Below are 18,074 nucleotides of genomic sequence, written 5' to 3' on the forward strand. Positions count from 1 at the left end.
GGAAATGGAGAGAAGGAATGGGTGACGTTTCGGGTCGGTCTGAAGGAGGGTCCTGACCCGAAATGTCACCCATTCCTTATCCCCGGAGATACTGCTTGTCCCGCTGAGTTGTCCAGCATTTGTGTCTATCTTTGAGAAAACATGTGTTGAAAACTGCCAGAAAATAAAATTAACAATTTTGAGTTATCTTAGTGCTTACAGTGAGAAACTGATTGAGATAATAAGTAAGTTTAAGAGATTAATACCGTGTGCTATGATCAAACCGACAGCATTGGGTTCAGACAGCGGAGGCATTGGCACGTTGAGTTTCTGTGAGATGCTGTAGGATGCATGGATATGCAGACTACACTGAAGAATCAAAGACAAAAATTAGAATTGCTCAATAATGAATCCACACGCACTACCTACAAGACAAAAACATTTAAAAAGTAAACGAAAATATCAGAATAACCACATATCCTAGCAGAGGGGCGACACAGAACACAATCTGCCACAGAAGGCAGTGGAGGCCAATTCACTGGATGTTTTCAAGAGAGAGTTAGATATAGCTCTGGGAAAGAGTTAATAGTCAAATCTAATCTAGTTTAGAAAATGGAGTCGTTCTTCTACAAAAACATGGTCTAGTAATAATAATAATAATACATTTTATTTATGGGCGCCTTTCAAGAGTCTCAAGGACACCTTACAAAAATTTAGCAGGTAGAGGAAAAACATGTAAGGGGAATGAAATAAATAGTAGAGACATGACTAGTACACAAAGTAAAGACAGAATTCAACTCAAAACACAATATGAGGCAATTAATGCACAGATGAAAAGGGAGGGGGACGTGGGGCTAAGGATAGGCAGAGGTGAAGAGATGGGTCTTGAGGCGGGACTGGAAGATGGTGAGGGACACGGAATTGCAGATCAGTTGGGGGAGGGAGTTCCAGAGCCTGGGAGCTGCCCTGGAGAAGGCTCTGTCCCCAATACTGCGGAGGTTGGACTTGTGGATGGAGAGGAGACCGGCTGATGTGGATCTGAGGGACCGTGAGGGTTGGTAGGGGGAGAGGAGGTCTGTGAGATATGGGGGGCCAGATGGTGGAGGGCTTCGTAGGTGAGGATCAGGATTTTGTAGGTGATCCGGTGGGAGATGGGAAGCCAGTGAAGTTGTTTGAGGACTGGAGTGATGTGATGCCAGGATTTGGTGTGGGTGATGAGTCGGGCGGCTGCGTTCTGGACCAGTTGGAGTCGGTTGATGTAGGTGGAGCTGATGCCAAGAAGTGAGTTGCAATAGTCCAGTCGGGAGGAGATGAAGGCATGGATGAGTCTTTCAGCAGCGGGAGGTGTGAGAGAGGGTCTGAGTTTGGCGATGTTGCGGAGATGAAAGAAGGAGATTTTAATGACATAGTAGAACAAAAGAATGGCTCGGTGCCGTCTGAATGACTTTGTAAATTATATGGAACCCAATATGGAGGACAAGTCGTCTTTTTAATAAAGATATTGAGATGGAAACCTGCGTAATAACATGTGCTTCTTTCAAGGCCATAAAGAAGCCAAGATTGAAAAAATAGCTGACGCTCCAGAGATAAGCAATAACTTGTTATTGGATGAGCTTGGTTTGGACACAGCTTTCCCCTATATTCTGAAAGGCAATAGAATCTTTCAATCATGCCATATTCAGACTTGGTAGGAGTGTTTTACTGATAAGAAAATGTATAATTGTACTGACTTTCCTTGGTTCTGTGAGTGGAGCCCGAGTAGCACTGAGCAATGTTTGTGCTCTATGTAGATCTTGCCACTCCCGTCTGACTAATCGATTAAAGATTGGCTTAGTTTACCTTTAACAATTTTGTTGCTGTCTGCTTTTTAGAGACCAACTTTGACACCTGCACCTATTTTCTATGTTTCTACTTATGGGGCATGGATTTAAAGTAATTGGAGGAGGAAGAAAATGTCCATGCAAAATCAGAACCCTCATTATCAGCCATGATTGAATGACGGAATAGGCTTGATGGGCTGAATGGCCTAACTCTGCTCCCATCGCTTATGAACATATTTATGCCAACACTTGGCAGTGCAGTTTAAGAATCTGGATCCACAGGGCTATGAATCTAGAGCTGCAAGGCTCTTAAACAATGTCGCAATTACCACAGCTTGGTTCCCAAATTTTATAGATTTAATATTTTATAAACGCATCACATTACTCAAAAGCACTTAGGAAGCAGAGGACATAAATTTAAGGAGGGGCAAGATTTACTAGGAACCCGAGGGGCTACTTCTTCCACACAGAGGGTGGAACGAGCTGCCTGACGAGGTAGTTGCGACAGGTACTATAACAACATTTATTAGACACTTGGACAGGTACATGGATAGGAAAGGTTTCGGATATGGGCCAAAGGTGGGCAAATGGGTCAGCATGGACGAGTTGGGCCGAAAGGCTCAGACGCTATGATTATTGATATAATGGACAGTGTACCCCAAATTTGGCATGTCCAGTCAATTAAACAATTAGTTCCGCATTCCAAGATATTTCAGGAATTGGATCTGAAAGAGAATAAATTGTAGGGATAGAGGGAAATGAGAAAGGGAATGGGATTGCTCCCCACGGAGTCAGCACAGACTCCAAAGGCTGCATAGCCTCCTAATGTTAAGCATGTTTGCTACCCTCAGTGGAAGTTAGTGTTAAAGTACGTTCTATCATTCTTCAAGCGGCAGAGACCTAGGTTTGAACCTGACCTCGGGTGCTGTCTGTGTGGAGTTTGCAAATTCCCCATAACCGTGTGGGTTTTCTCCGGGTGCTCCGGTTTCCTCCCGCGTCCCAAAGACGTGCGGGGTTGCAGGTAAATTGGCCCTCTGTAAAATTGCCCCATTAGTGCAGGGAGTGGATGAGACAATGGTAGAATATCGAACTAGCCTGTACAAGAATTTCATTGTCCTATCAGGGACTCAATGACAATAAACTCACTTGAACTTGATTGATGGCCCGCGTGGGCTCGGTGGGCTGAAGGGCCCGTTACCTTACTTTCTTCTTCCCAAAAAGGCTCAAATTAAGCTCAAACCCCCTCATTAACATTCTGCACATCAGAACATTTACTCCATATCCAGAACAGGCGGCTTCAGGGTGTGTACATCAGTTCACATCTTCAGCTCATACTCACCTCATCCTTATTTTTGGCAGTTGAGTCACAGTCACTGTCCTCTGGTTTTCTCAAGGGCTGCCACTCTCCGCCTCTGTCAAACGTAATGACAGACTGAACAGAACCATCTAGGAGAAAATGAAAACTTAGTATTTAGTAGTCTAGACATGATTCCCAAACTAATGACTACTGGTGGCAAGGTTCAGCAGTGAAGGGACATTAAATTGCAAGACAAGTGGCAGTAATAGACATTTCCATCTCCATACAACCTGTAATAGTATTCCTTGGCCCTCGGCCAAATCACAGAGCCCCCAATGCTTAGTTTAAGGTGCAGTTTAGTGGCCAACGCAAACAAGCAGAAAGCAGTTCAGGCCATTGACAATAGGTGCAGGAATAGGCCATTTGGCCCTTCAAGCCCTTCCACATGAAGCAAGGATGGTGAAGGAAACAAAAATAAACCCATTAAGCAACTTCTCAGTGCAGCTTAACAAACACAAAACCAGCCCAATCAAAAATGACACAGACTGCTGGAGTAACTCAGCGGGTCAGGCAGCATCGCTGGAGAACATGAACAGGTGACGGTTTACCACCCTGCCAACAAATCTCTTCAAGTTCAAGTTACATTTACTGTCACATGCACCAATTGGTACAGTGAGATTTGAGTTGCCATACAGCCGTATGAATAACAAGAACACAATACACGATAGGATTTAACATAAACATCCCCACACAGGAATCAACGTTTCCCACTGTGAGGGAAGGCAATAAAGTTCCGTCATCTTCCGCTTGTTTAATACTACAAATTTCAAATGTCATTTCATAACAGTAATTCCAAATAATTTTGTTTAATATAATGCAATTTTATATATTTATTTTTACAGAAGGGGGTGATTTTACTGGTATTTTTTAATGTGCTTTCTTCATTGTAATGGGATCCAAATCCTTCACCTCTATCTACCAGTTTAGTTTATTGTCATGTGTACCAAGGTACAGTGAAAACCTTTCTTGTTGTGCGCTATCCAGTCAGCGGAAAGACTGTATATGATTACAATCAAGCCGTATACAACGTACTGATACATGATAAATGGAATAATGTTTAGTGCAAGATTAAAGTCTGATTAAAGATAGCCCAAGGGTGTAGGATAGTGCTGTAGGGCTCCCATCAGACTGTAGTCTGCAGAGGTTCAAGGCAATCAAGGACAATTAATACCAGAGAGTTGTGAATCTGTGGAATTCTCCACCACAGAAGGCAGTGGAGGCCAATTCACTGGATGTTTTCAAGGGAGAGTTAGATTTTGCTCTTATGGCTAAAGGAATCAAGGGATATGGGGGAAAAGCAGGAACGGGATACTGATTTTGGATGATCAGCCATGATCATATTGAATGGCAGTGCCGGCTCGAAGGGCCGAATGGCCTACTCCTGCACCTCTTTCTCTATGTTTCTATGTTCTATGTTTTTATACTAGCTTGCCCACCAATAACCCTGTAAACAAAGTTTTACATACCTTCCGCAAGCACGCTACTAACGTACACTCCACGCAGTGAAGTAATATTTGTGAAATCGGTCTCGCCTCCTGTCGTTGTGTACAAGTGTCTCTCAAGAGATTTTGAATACACTATTCCACGATCATCTGAAGCGTAAATGGTGCCAAAGCCCGTGTCTGGATGGGGTGTGGAAATAACAGTGAATGTAACGCGTTAGTTGTGTATCATGGTTAACATGGTTAAGAAAATCTCAAACCAGCTCTGGGAGATGTTTTTTTTTTAAAGCACAGCTTTAGAATGAATATTATCGTGAGACCTACCACCAGGATCGTCGACATGCATAAATACCATGTCATCGTTAGCAGCCAGAATGGAGTAGAACTGTTCAGCGCTTACGTGCGGCAACTGCGCCATATTCCAGGTGTCTCCCATATCCTTGGATACATGGAGGGCCCTTAGATTGCCCTGTGTGATGATAGAAACAATGAAACTCATCTTCATTATCAATGATGAGAAAAATCAAACAATCTAACTTCACCAACTAGACTGTGGCCCTGATCTCCCATCTAACTCATTGGAGACTTTCAAAATATTACCTTGCACTAAACGTTTATCCTGTATCTGGACACTGTGGAAGACTTGATAGTAATCATGCATAGTATTTTCGCTGACTGGATAGCATGCATTCATAAAGCATTTCACTGTACCTCAGTACATGTGACAACAGTAAACTAATCTGAACTAGAATTAAAGTTAAAGCTTACAGAATGAATGGATATACATAAAGTTGCACTTTGATTATCCAAGCCTAAGAAAGGTGCACAACTGCAGTGGATAAACAGTTCTTGCATCTCTGAAGAAATACTGGTGGGGGGTGGGGGGGAGAAATAAAGAGGTAACCAGCTAGAGGAGAAAATAAAACCTTTCAAAGCCAAATAAAAAACGGTTTAAATATTGGTAGGAACATGTCTGGAAATATTGCATGAATTTTTACCTTGTTTGTCATAACTGAAGCGAAGAGGAAACATCCTCCTAGTCCAAATGAGTAAATTTTTGATGCAAGTATCTTGATTGTACTTCCAAAATCGTCCGTTCTTCTAAGCTCCAACATGCCCCTTGCAGCTGCAAAGAAAATTGCCATAGACACTAGTTTTTTTTTTAGTTTTTAGATACAGTGCGGAAACAGGCCCATCGACCTGCCGAGTCTGCACTGACCAGTGATCCCCACATATTAACACTATCCTACACACACTAGGGACAATTTACATTTATATCAAGCCAATTAACCTACAAACCTGTACGTCTTTGGAGTGTGGGAGGAAACCGAAGATCTTGGAAAAATACCCACGCAGGTCATGGGGAGAAGGTACAAACTCCGTACAGACAACGCCCGTAGTCGGGATCGAACCCGGGTCTCTGGTGCTGTGAGGCAGCAACTCTACCGCTGCGCCACCGTGCCGCTCTATCAGACAGACTGCACACGTTGAATTTACTAGAATATTTACAACATCAATTTGCGAAGCAGGAACAAATACAAGCATCAGCTTCAGTTTATTTGAACAAAAATAGTTTTGCATGACAAACTAAAAGCTGGTCACCCAGTTAAAATATCTCTTGTGTTTTAAAGCCAAATCCTTACTGTGTGTCTCTGGTGCTGAGTAGAAAATGACTTGATGCTGAACTGTGATTCTGCAAGCGGGCTCAATGCTAACGACAATGGGAAAACAACTAAAAAAGGTGTTCTAAAAACAGCTACATCAACTAAAAATCAGCATTCACAAGTATAATGAAAGAAAATTAATGCATGCCATTATTGCGGATGGATACATTGATTCAGGTGCCAACTATTTTGCTCATCAGTTGAAGGGCCTGTCCCACTTTCACGACCTAATTCATTACCTTTTTTACTCGCGGACATTTTTCATCAGGTTAGAAAAACGCCACGAGTATCTACGACTAGCATCACGACCTATTACGACCTACCTACGACCTCGTGACGACCATGCTGCGAGTGTGAGTCAAGGGCAAACTCGGCAGAGGTCGTAAAAGTGGGACTGGCCCTTAAGGATGCAGTCGGTTCCAGGCAGGAAGATCACACAGGTTAAAAGACCGCTGCAGTTAACTGTAACCATGCACACAAGAAGCAAGAGATTCTTGGACAGATGAAGCAAAAGAGATGTACAGAAAAGTTGATTATTTTTGCAACAACATTTTAAATAACTGATACCTTTAATTTCCCTTTAAAGTGGCACCAAGGATGTTGTCTAGGTAACTCAGCCAACAAAACTGAACAAGAGAGGCAAGCACTTCTGTGAGGTTGCACACTATTTAAATAAACTTGAGGGTACTGCAAGTGTTTGTCGGTATTTTTGCTGTTTTATTTATTGCCACAAAGACTGATGGAGGTAGCTTAGTTTGAGAATGGAGACAAACCATGATTTAACTCAAACCATGACCCTCATACCAAACTTCTGCTTAACTCGACATGATTAAATCCTAATCATTCATACGAACTCTCAACAGATACAAACATACCCCAGAAGCATTCAAGAGCAAAGAGTATGTGACCCGTGTATCAACCTTACACCTTGAACTATGAAGCAGGATGGAAACATTAACGAGTTCCTCTTGAGGTATTAGGAAATGGGATTTAAGGACATGGTGGAGGTAACTTACTGCAAGATCCATTCGGATGGGTAGTGAAGAAAATTGTATTATTTGGTCCCCTGGAGGGGTAAAAAAACACAAAGAAACAAATGAAAATAATGTTACTGAAGCAGAAGAAATAAAAGGTATTAAAAGTTGCAAATAAATCAAGCAATGGAAGTAAAACCTTTGAGTTTGAAACATTAATTTACATTGTCATTAAATAGTTAATAAATGAAACGGGTTTAGTTTTCCTCGTGTACATCAGATAGACAGGAGAACTTACGCCCATTATCAGATACCAATAGTTTACCTTTGCCAACAGCAAATAGCAAACAGCGTTTCTTTGATAAGATTAATAACGATCACAAGGTTAACTGGTCAGACAAGGAGCAAATGGCATTACATCCAAGTTTCATAATTTACATAGCCAATATTAATTCATCATTCCCCAATTGTTTTTGAAATAGCTCAATATACTAATATTAGGCCCATGACACAAGCCGCCTGCTAAACACCAATACAAGAATTATACCACACGGAAACAGGCCGTTCGGCCCAACTTGTGAATACTGACCAAGATGCAACATCTAAGTTAATCTCATTTGGCTCGTATACACCTAAACCTTTCCTATCCTTTTAAATGCTTCTACCACAACGACCTCCCCTGGAACATGGTTTCCCTGTACCCACCACCTTGAGTGAAGCATTCGCTCCTTATGTTGCTATTAAATGTTGCCCCTCTCACCTTAAACAGAACATCCTCACCTCTGATCTTTAAATGGATGGAAGGCCACTTGCCTCAGCCCACTGGCCAGGCCAACTATTCTCAGCTACTTCAAGTGGCCTTTCTTCCATTTAAGGATGGGCAATAAATAACTAAGAAAGGCGAACAAACCCAAATTGCTTTTCCTTTTCAAAAAATTAAATTCAAATTCCTCGTTCTCAAATTGCAAATCCCTATATCTTCGCCTCCGTTGAATTACTGCTGTCGCTACACCGTAATATTTCAACCGGTAACCTTCAGTTCTGCCCATGTAATCTCTTCCACTTAATACAAACTGGAATAAGACCTTCAAACAAACTCCTTGTACCTGCTTTATAAACTCCCCATCCTCTAAATGATAGCCTATTTCCTTCGCTCCAGAGACACTACCTCACCCGCTGAGTTTCTCCAGCACTTTTGACTACTTCCAAATATTATAATTGTCTTTTCACTTCACTTTTACAGAGAGTTTGGACCATATTATACTTGAAAATGTTGCCAAGTTAAATGAGAATTCATCTACTTATTTACTGCAAATGTAAATAAGCTCCATCACTAAGACAACTACCAGACAAGTTATACTTACCACTTAACAAGACACACAAAGTCATGAATCTTTTTCCACGATTCACCAAAATCAGAGGAAAACCACAACACGTTCTGGAATGTCACGAATAATAAGTCAGGCAGAAAATCAATCGCATAAATCAATGTGTCAAGAATAAACTAAATGCTAAAATGTTCTTATTTGTATAATGGTATAAACCTGCATCAGCATGCACATTTCAAATGCCAGGGTTTTTGTTGTTTAAACATTCCCAGTTCACTGACAAAATTAAATTTGAAACCCCTAACAAAACTGGATACTTTTTGGCTGAAACAATGGCCTTTTCTTATTTCCCTCCCCCTCTCTCTGCTCAACTCCAATTCCAGTAATAAATCAATGTTAGATTAATCTTGACGGTGACAACCAAAGAGGTGGATAAAGGGGAGAAAATCTGGTCTTCAAACAGGGCATAGGTTGGATGCAAACTTAGTTGATAACAAACTGTGAACGCAAGGAGCTGCAGATCACAAACAAAAGGACAAAGTGCTGGACTAACTCAGCGGGCCAGGCCACATCACTGGAGAAATAAATGCCAAAGCCATTTCATGAGATTATAGGATTTGAGAAGGGACTACTTTAACTTTAAAGATACCAAGCAAAAACAGGCCCTTTGGCCCACTGAGTCCATACTGACCAGCGATCAGTATGGTCTCGAACGCTATCCTATGTACTTGGGACAATTTACAATTTTTATTAAATCCAATTAAACTACAAACCTTTTCGTCTTTGGAGGAAACAGAAGCACCCGGGGAAAACCCACGTGGTCACAGGGAGAATGTAAAAACTCCGTACGATCAAACTCAGGTCTCGAGCATTCTTAGGTAGCAACTCTGCCACTGCACCACTGTACCTTTTTGGGTACAGGGTGGCTGTGACTGTTTTGTATAGCACAGAATTTAAGTATACTGCCAATGTACAAATACTAAATGTACCTGTTTTTCATGTATGAAACAATAATGTATCTCTTATTCAGTGAAGCCTTAACTGGAAATTGAAAACATTTTGTGTTTCCTAAACAATTAACAACCATTTTCGCTTCAGATCACTTACGTATATGCTTAATGCCAGCAGATTTTCCGAATCCGTTGAATGATAAAGGATTTGCAACAGTGGGTGGAAAGGAAGGTTTGTGGGGATAAAATTCTTTCCTAAGTCACTTGATCTGAATATTCTTCCTCCACTGCTCTTTCCAGACACATCAGCTGTAAGGATCACCTGTAAAGAACACACATTCAGAATTTAAAAGCCACACACTTAAAGTCAGATTTGAAATGCAGGCCATGTTGTCAAGTTATTTTGTCAATCCTCTCACAGTATGGGAGGTACACTGGGACAGATAAAGCTGCTGCTTCACAGCTCTGGTTCAATCCCAACTCTAGTGTGATGTTTCCACTAGTGGGAGAGTCTAGGACCAGAGTTCAGAGGCCTCAGAATTAAAGGACGTTCTTTTAGGAAGGAGATGAGGAGAAATGTATTTAGTCAGAGGGTGGTGAAGCTGTGGAATTCTGCCACAGAAAGTGGTGGAGGCCAAGTCAGTGGATATTTTTATGGCAGAGATAGATAAGATTCTTGAATAGTAAAGAATAGTGTCAGAGGTTATGGGGAGCAAGCAGGAGAATGGGGTTAGGAGAGATGGATCAGCCATGATCGAATGACGGAGTAGACTTGATGGGCCGAACGGCCTAATTCTACTCCTATTCCTTATGACCTTAGTGCTGTCCCTATGGAATGGGCATGACCACATGCAGTCACTATAGAATGACCATTATCCCTGCAGCCACGTGGCTTTTCTCAGCATGCTCCCAAAAGGGTATATTGCCCATTGTATGTGGGCGAGTGGTAGAATCTCAAGGACAATTCCTGGATATGAGAGGGAAATTAAATGAGATAGGATAAAATAGGATTAGAATAAGCAATGACTTTGTGGCCAGCGTGGACTCTGTGGCCAGCGTGGACTCTGTGGGTCAAAAGTCCCGTTCTGTGCTTTGCCACCGAGTTCTGAGAGATCCACATTAACAACGTGCTTCTGAGTACGAGGTTTAACCAATAGCCACACATTTACAAAAGCAAGTTGATATATACCATCTTCACAAAGACGTTTCAAATCAACTGAATGCCTGTGGACAGATGTGCATCTAATTGAAATCCCAATTTATTCAATGTGGAATGTGAGAGGAAACTGGAGGTTTCCAACCGGATGTAAACCCATTCGGTCACAGAGAGAATGGACAAACTCCGTACAGACAGCACCTGGAGACAGGATTGAACCTGGGTCAAGGTGCTGTTAGGCAGCAACTCTACTACTGTGCCACTGCGCTGCCCTCTCTCTATGACTCTAAAAGGCAAGATTGGGTGATTTCTCCATACATCATCTCAAGGAGGGGTAACCCAGAACTTCCAGTCGCCAGTCATTACGAATGGATCCTCTAGCAAGCAAGAGGAATTTACCTTTCCAGAGTTTTCAGGACCAATAGCAATTCCAAATTCAGTGCGAATGAAAGTATTGTTGATGTATTTTGTAATATCAGAGAAGTTCTTCCCGTAATTATCGCTGAAAGACATTTAAAGTATGTGACGCTAAATATAAAGTAAATAACTATTAAAAATGCCTTAATTAACATATTGCACCCACATCGTGTCCTAGAACATCAACAATGGAAATTAAGAAATGCAGATGTAGGCCATGTCACCCTTATGCCTGATCCACTGCCTCCCAAGATGGAGCTGATCTAGTGCCTCCTGGTCACCTCATCCCCAATTCCTGGGATTCCATGTCCTAAAGCATATTCCAGGTAGTGGATGATTGAGTTATGTTGGGATTAATGAATGACTCTAAAGACTCTCCATTAAAAATATCTCCCATTTACAAGTGCTGGAGCCCCTCTCCTGAGAAGGGTGGGTGCACTAGCTGGTTGGAAACAGACTCCCATAGTCTGGCCCTGTTAATCCCTCTCTTGCCCTCACTCTGCCAACTTGCAAATTCTCACAGCTCAGTCTTTCACTGCACCATGAGCAAACATGCATATCCTGCACATTTTCATCTTGATTATATTGACAAATTGTAAATGTTGCAACATCCTAGTGAGCCTGCCAGTCTAACAATAACCCTTGTTTCCTGACTGCTCTTCCACTGATTCACTGCCCATGCCAATACACAGCCTGCAATCCTTTACTGAGCCGCAAACATTCTTGCTTGGTGCTTTGTTTTAAAAATCCAAATACATTACAGCAACTGGATTCCATGTTAGCACATCCTTAATGATAGATTCCAGCAATTTGATACATCAGGTGAACTAGTCTGTGGCACCTTTTCTTTTCCTACTCTTGTCACATCCTGGACACAACCTGCCAAGATCTTAATTTTACTTTTAATGTTATTTTTTAATTTTAACTACCCGAAGAACAGGTAATTAAATTAAAGCAAAATCTATTCTACTCAAATTAGAGCCACGATTATATCAAAATCCCAGCAAATGGGCAGCCATTAATGTTTAGAAAATACAGGTTTGAAACAGGAATACATTTAATAGTTAAAATGTCATGCTATTCCGGAAGAAATTGTTACGCTGTGTCAACTATCCAAACAGTGACTCAACAGCCTAACTAAACTGCATCCTCTACAGTGGGGATACTGAACGCAGATCAGGCAAACCCTTTTGGGAACAGCACTATTCAATCTGCACCAAGGGTGATCTGAACTCCTAGTTATTAGGAGGGGAGGTCATTTAAGACTGAGGTGAGAAAAAACTTTTTCACCCAGAGAGTTGTGAATTTATGGAATTCCCTGCCACAGAGGGCAGTGGAAGCCAAGTCACTGGATGGATTTAAGAGAGTTAGATAGAGCTCTAGGGGCTAGTGGAATCAAGGGATATAGGGAGAAGGCAGGCACGGGTTATTGATAGGGGACGATCAGCATGCTCACAATGAATGGCGGTGCTGGCTTGAAGAGCCGAATGGCCTCCTCCTGCACCTATTTTCTATGTTTATCTGTTGCTTCCATCTCCATTCCACTCCAACTTCTGCCCTTGGTCTCTTACACTTACCCAACTCTCAGCATCACACCTTCCAATTGAGCAACAATCAATAACTGGCTTTCAAACTTTTTAAAGTAACTACCATAGACAGTCCAAATTTCCATTTCAAAAGACATTGAAAGATGAAGACGAACATTACCTTCTGTACAGCCGTGACTGTCCAAATTTAATTCCCAAGAAGGGCACCTGAAATGTGGTTAATGCTAAGAGCACCTGCGAATGAAAAACAAATTAAATACAGTTAAACCCCATTATTTAACTCCACCAGCCCATGATCAAAGCAATGTGTTGCCCACAAAGATGCTGGAGTAACTCAACGAGTCAGGCACCGTCTCTGGAGAAAAGGAATAGGTGACGTTTCACCTCAAGACCCTTCATTAGACTGTTCCTTCTCTCCTGAGATGCTGCGTGACCCAAATACTAAATTTCAGTCACCCAATACCTTAATGGAAATTTCAACATGTGCGCTGGTTAAATCTAAGGTCTGTTTTCTCAAATTTAAACAGATTTACCTTACATTCCACGAGATCTATGTTTAAACAATCTAGAAACTTTCTTTCGATGATAGAGCCACAAATATCTGGAGTAACTAAGCGGGTCAGAGCATCTATGGAGAGAAGGAATAAGTGACGCTTCAGGTTGAGACCCTTTTTGAGTCTGAAGAAGGGTCTCAACCCGAAACGTCACCTATTCCTTTTCTCCAGAGATGCTGTCTGACCCGCTGAGTTACTCCAGCTTTTTGTGTCTATCTTTGGTTTAAACCAGCATCTGCAGTTCCTTCCTACACACAGAAACTTTCTTTGATGTGAGACATTAAAGATTTTGTTTTAAATAGCTGCCCAGCTCTTGAGAGTTATTTCTTCGTTTCAGCAAGAAAAAATTTACAGAGCTATTTTTTCCGTGGATACAACCGCATACCAACGTACACACACACACACGTAAAACTAAAAATGCAGCTCAGTTAATACTTACACCAGTTCCATCGCCGACCCATGCCAACGTCACAGTTCCACTCAGATCCACAAACCGGTACTGCAGAAATAAAGAATACATTCAGCATTTTTATTGCAAAGAACTAAAAAGTTAGTCCTGTCATATTCCGCATTATATTTATACTGTTGGACACGGTAGGTCTTGTCATAAGTGATAGGAGCAGAATTAGGCCATTCAGCCCATCAAGTCTATGCCGCCATTCAATCACGGCTGATCTATCTCTCCCTCCTAAGCCCATTCTCCTACCTCCCCATAACATCTGACACCCGTAGTAATTGTCTTGAAGCTACCCAAAAGCTCTAATCAGCGCACTAAGTCCTGAGCAGTCTGAAGAAAGGTCCTGACTAGAAGCGTCATCCATCCTTTATCTCCTGAGCTGCAGTGTGATGTGGAGGTTGCAAGTTCTTCCCGTTACCCTGTGAATTTCCCCAGTTCTCTGCCACCTCCCAAAGTTGCACAGGTTGGCAGATTGATTGGCTAATATCACTATAGTTGTTGAAAGCTGATCGTGAATCGTATTCTTGTATTTTCTAAGAAAATGAGAGGATCAATAATTCGGCTGATATTATTTGAGTTATTTTATTGAAGCACAGTAATGGTTCGATAAGCACCCAACATCTTAAGATTCTGGGAGGATGGTTCCCTTGTGGAGATAGAGAACTAGGAAACATCAATTCACAATGAGATATCATGCAATTAAAAAGGAATCATTTATTTGTTGAGAGAGATGTAAATCATTGAAATTCTCTAACTAGCAGGAGCTGAAACACAAATTAATTATATTCAAGATCAAGATTGACTGAGAGAAAAAATCTGTGGATGGACAGCTTTTCACTGTACCTCGGTATCCATGACAATACGAAACTAATAGCAAGAACAGAAGGTTATGGGGGCCAGAGAGGTAAACAACACCCAAGCCTGGATCAGATCAGCCTGGATCTGATATACTGGTGGTATACAGGATATACTGATATCCTGCAAGTTGCAGTTCCAATCGCAACACATTCGCCAAATAACCATTGATCCTTCAAATACTATGACCTACCACTGAGATCCCACCGCCACAAGAATCAATGACCAGAAACCAGCTTCACAAATAGTACGGTGACAATAGCTAATCAGAGATTGGGTAACATGTCAGCAACCCACTTCCCAACTTTCCTAAACTTCCCATCACTAATAGAAGATGCAAATCAGGAGCAAGATCGAAAGCTCCCCACTTGATCAGAGGAGTGCAGCTCCAACCATCCGAAACTATCCAGGCCAAGGCAACCCTCGTCATTAGCACCCAACCCTTCCCTCGAAATATTAATTCATCACCTGTAATCGTCTATCCAAGGCTTCCCTGACAGCACTTCCTAAATCAATGACCTGTATCAATGCTGATGAAAGTAGCAACTTCAGAAATCATAGGAGCAGAATTAGGCCATTCGGCCCGTCAAGTCTACTCCATCGTTCAATCATGGCGGATCTATCTTTCCCCTCAACCCCATTCTCTTGCCGTCTACCCATAATCCTTGACGCCCTTACTGATCAAAAATCTCTCAATCTCTGCCTTAAAAATACCCAATGACTTTGCCGTCTGTGACAACGAATTCCACAGATTCACTACCCACTGGCTAAAGAATTTGCTCCTCATCTCCTCTCTAAAGGTACTTCATTTTATTCGGAGGAACCTGTGGTTACCTTCCCAATCACTTACTGATGTGGACATATAATCGCAGCATTGTGGGATGGCCATCATGATAAGAACAGCAGCAGCTCACAGTCACCTTATCAAAGGCGATTGATATCAGGCAATGAAAACAGGCCCTAGTGGTGACAGCAACATTGATTTTGCTTTTAAAATGTGCAGATCTACCTTAATGATTTATCTTCCTTTCTACCTTTACAGAAATGAATGGGCAGACTGGAAACGATGAAAAAAAAAAAAAGCAGCTTGGATTGTCCTAAACTGACATCTCACTGTACTGGTGTACATGTTTCCACCAGTACTCTGAATAGAAATGGATTAAATTACAATTTTACATTATTTCTACACAATTATATTGTACTGTATTCCCACAGGTTTTTTGTAAACCTTTTGCTGAAGAAAAACAGTGCTGGAATGAATTGAAACAACTATTGCAGATTCTAAAAACATACTAACAAAAACACAACAGTGATGGAACTTTAATTAAATACAGGTCATCCAAGAGGGACAAGGAGAAACTTCTGCAGTTGGCATTTTGTTGGCTGCAATCCATTTCACCATTTTTTAAATTATACAAATACTTTTATTCAAAAAATAAAAATAAACATACAGAGTATTAACACAATCAAAGACTGCCTATGTTGACAGTTTACAAACAAACGATCATCAAATTAATATATTGCCAACTTTATCAACAAAACACTCGACCTCCCGCGCGCGGCGACCAGCGTTCACGGAAGGCCTCCAAACTCCCCGTGGACACCGCGTGTTAGGAGGGGCGATTTTGACTAAATTTCCAAATCAGGCAACCTACTCCGATAATCAGAAGTGCCCTTATTTTCCATATATAACAATTAATTTGCAAATATACTCAAAGGACAAGCAGAGATTCAACTCTGAAAGGGATTTTCAAACTGGCAGTTTTTGTTTTAAACTGAATGTATCTTAACATTTCAAACGCAACATAAGGTAACTACCTCATTCCAAAAAAAACAAACCAGATCTACAAATAAATGAAAGACCTGGGAGATGCCACTTTAGATTCAACTGAAGCTCCTTGTCAAGGGTAACTAACTGGCCATTCAGTTAGGGCATTCTTTGTTTTAGTTCAATTTCACAAACACTGGCCAGAAAACTAACTCTGGGAGATGCATGTCCTGCAGTTGAAAGAATTAAGATTACAGTTCAACCAACTATGTTTCGTTAGGGCAACCCCATAGGGCATAAAACAAAAATGTAGATTAAACTTGCAGATTCCCCAATCACGAGGAAATGAAACAAAGTCCAACATAATTATTCACAACAATACCATAATTCACCCTTAAATCAACACACAAACGTTGTTAATCTAGAATCACAAACAAGATAGGATACATAGAAGTGAAACAAACCCTATTGTTTCACAACATTGGTAAAGGTTTATTGCTCAAACATGTACCAAAACACAGCAATAAACCTTGTTTGCGTGCTATGCAGTCAAATCATAATATACGTGTACAAAACAAGCCGTACACAGGTACAACAGGCAGTGCAAAGAGAAAAATACCAGGGTGCAGAATATTTTTAAGAAGGAACTGCAGATGCTGGAAAATCGAAGGTAGACAAAAATGCTGGAGTAACTCAGCGGGTGAGGCAGCATCTATGGAGCGAAGGAAATAGGCAATGTTTCGGGTCGAGATACTTCTTCAGACTGATGTGAGGGTGTGGGGGGGCGGGAAGAAGAAAGGAAGAGGCGGAGACAGTGGGCTGAGGGAGAGCTGGGAAGGGGAAGAGAAAGCAGAGACTACCTTAATTAGAGAAGTCAATGTTCATACCGCTGGGGCGTAAACTGCCCAAGTGAAATATGAGGTGCTGCTCCTCCAATTTACGGTGGGCCTCACTCTGGCCATGGAGGAGGTCCAGGCCAGAAAGGTCAGATTCGGAATATGCAGAGTGCAGAATATGGTGTTTACTTGAGAAAAACGGACCCAATATTTGTTAGACCAACATTTGGGTGATGTGAACAACCAACTGCCCAGTAAGAACGGTTTTGCCCAGAAAGGTCACCTATTCCTTCTCTCTAGAGATGCTCCCTGCCCAAAGAGTTACACCAGCATTTTGTGTCTATCTTTGCGCAGTAAATAGATCAGTTCAAGCAGCAATTGGGTTGGGGAGAAACGGACAGACAACGTTTCGGGTCGAGATGCTTCTCCAGACGTAATCCAGGTCCTGACTGGAAACATCGTCCGTCCATTCCATCCACAGATGCTGCCTGACCAGCCGAGCTCCTCCAGGTCTTTGTGTATTGTTCCTGGTCCTTGTGTCTCCCTTCATATGATGTGGGTGTTGCAGGCAATGGCAGCATTAACAGACCAAGTTCAATTGCTTCTTGTACGAGCAACTTCCGTTGCGATGGGGGAAAACCTATGCAAAGTGTTTGTTTGCAACATTTCATAGTCACCATTGCTGAAAGCAGCACTTTAATCCTACATTTTTAAGATTCATGCATTTCTCCAGCAGTTGTGGTTGAACTTGAACTCTAGTCCTTCAGTCAAAGCGCTGAGAAGCTTAACACTGACAAAACCAGGGCATGCATGTAGGCTGGGTGGAAGGTGGGGGAGAGGGAAAAGAAAGAGACGTCTTGTCACAGAGGGTGTTGCATGCATGGAACGAGTTGTCAGAGAGTGGGTGAGGCAGGTATAGTAAGAGCATTGAAAAAGACATTGGCCAAGTACACACCAAGGAAAGGTTTTA

The 18,074-nt window shown here is 41.7% G+C and overlaps 1 protein-coding gene across 1 annotated transcript in view; it reads right to left on the reverse strand.

Moving 5' to 3' along the window:
- Positions 1-18,074, reverse strand: part of sort1 (sortilin 1) — a 47,632-nt gene that overhangs the window by 19,014 nt on the left and 10,544 nt on the right. Inside the window, exons 2-12 of the mRNA XM_033042951.1 lie at positions 13,628-13,687; positions 12,795-12,868; positions 11,070-11,172; positions 9,672-9,836; positions 8,601-8,674; positions 7,279-7,328; positions 5,597-5,724; positions 4,923-5,067; positions 4,623-4,778; positions 3,139-3,245; positions 246-348 (exon numbers count right to left, since the gene is read on the reverse strand). Of these exons, the coding sequence (XP_032898842.1) occupies positions 246-348; positions 3,139-3,245; positions 4,623-4,778; positions 4,923-5,067; positions 5,597-5,724; positions 7,279-7,328; positions 8,601-8,674; positions 9,672-9,836; positions 11,070-11,172; positions 12,795-12,868; positions 13,628-13,687 (1,165 nt within the window). The remainder of the gene's footprint in view (positions 1-245; positions 349-3,138; positions 3,246-4,622; positions 4,779-4,922; positions 5,068-5,596; positions 5,725-7,278; positions 7,329-8,600; positions 8,675-9,671; positions 9,837-11,069; positions 11,173-12,794; positions 12,869-13,627; positions 13,688-18,074) is intronic.

Source organism: Amblyraja radiata, chromosome 24 (genome assembly GCF_010909765.2).
Source record: "Amblyraja radiata isolate CabotCenter1 chromosome 24, sAmbRad1.1.pri, whole genome shotgun sequence".
Classification (NCBI taxonomy): Eukaryota; Metazoa; Chordata; class Chondrichthyes; order Rajiformes; family Rajidae; genus Amblyraja; species Amblyraja radiata.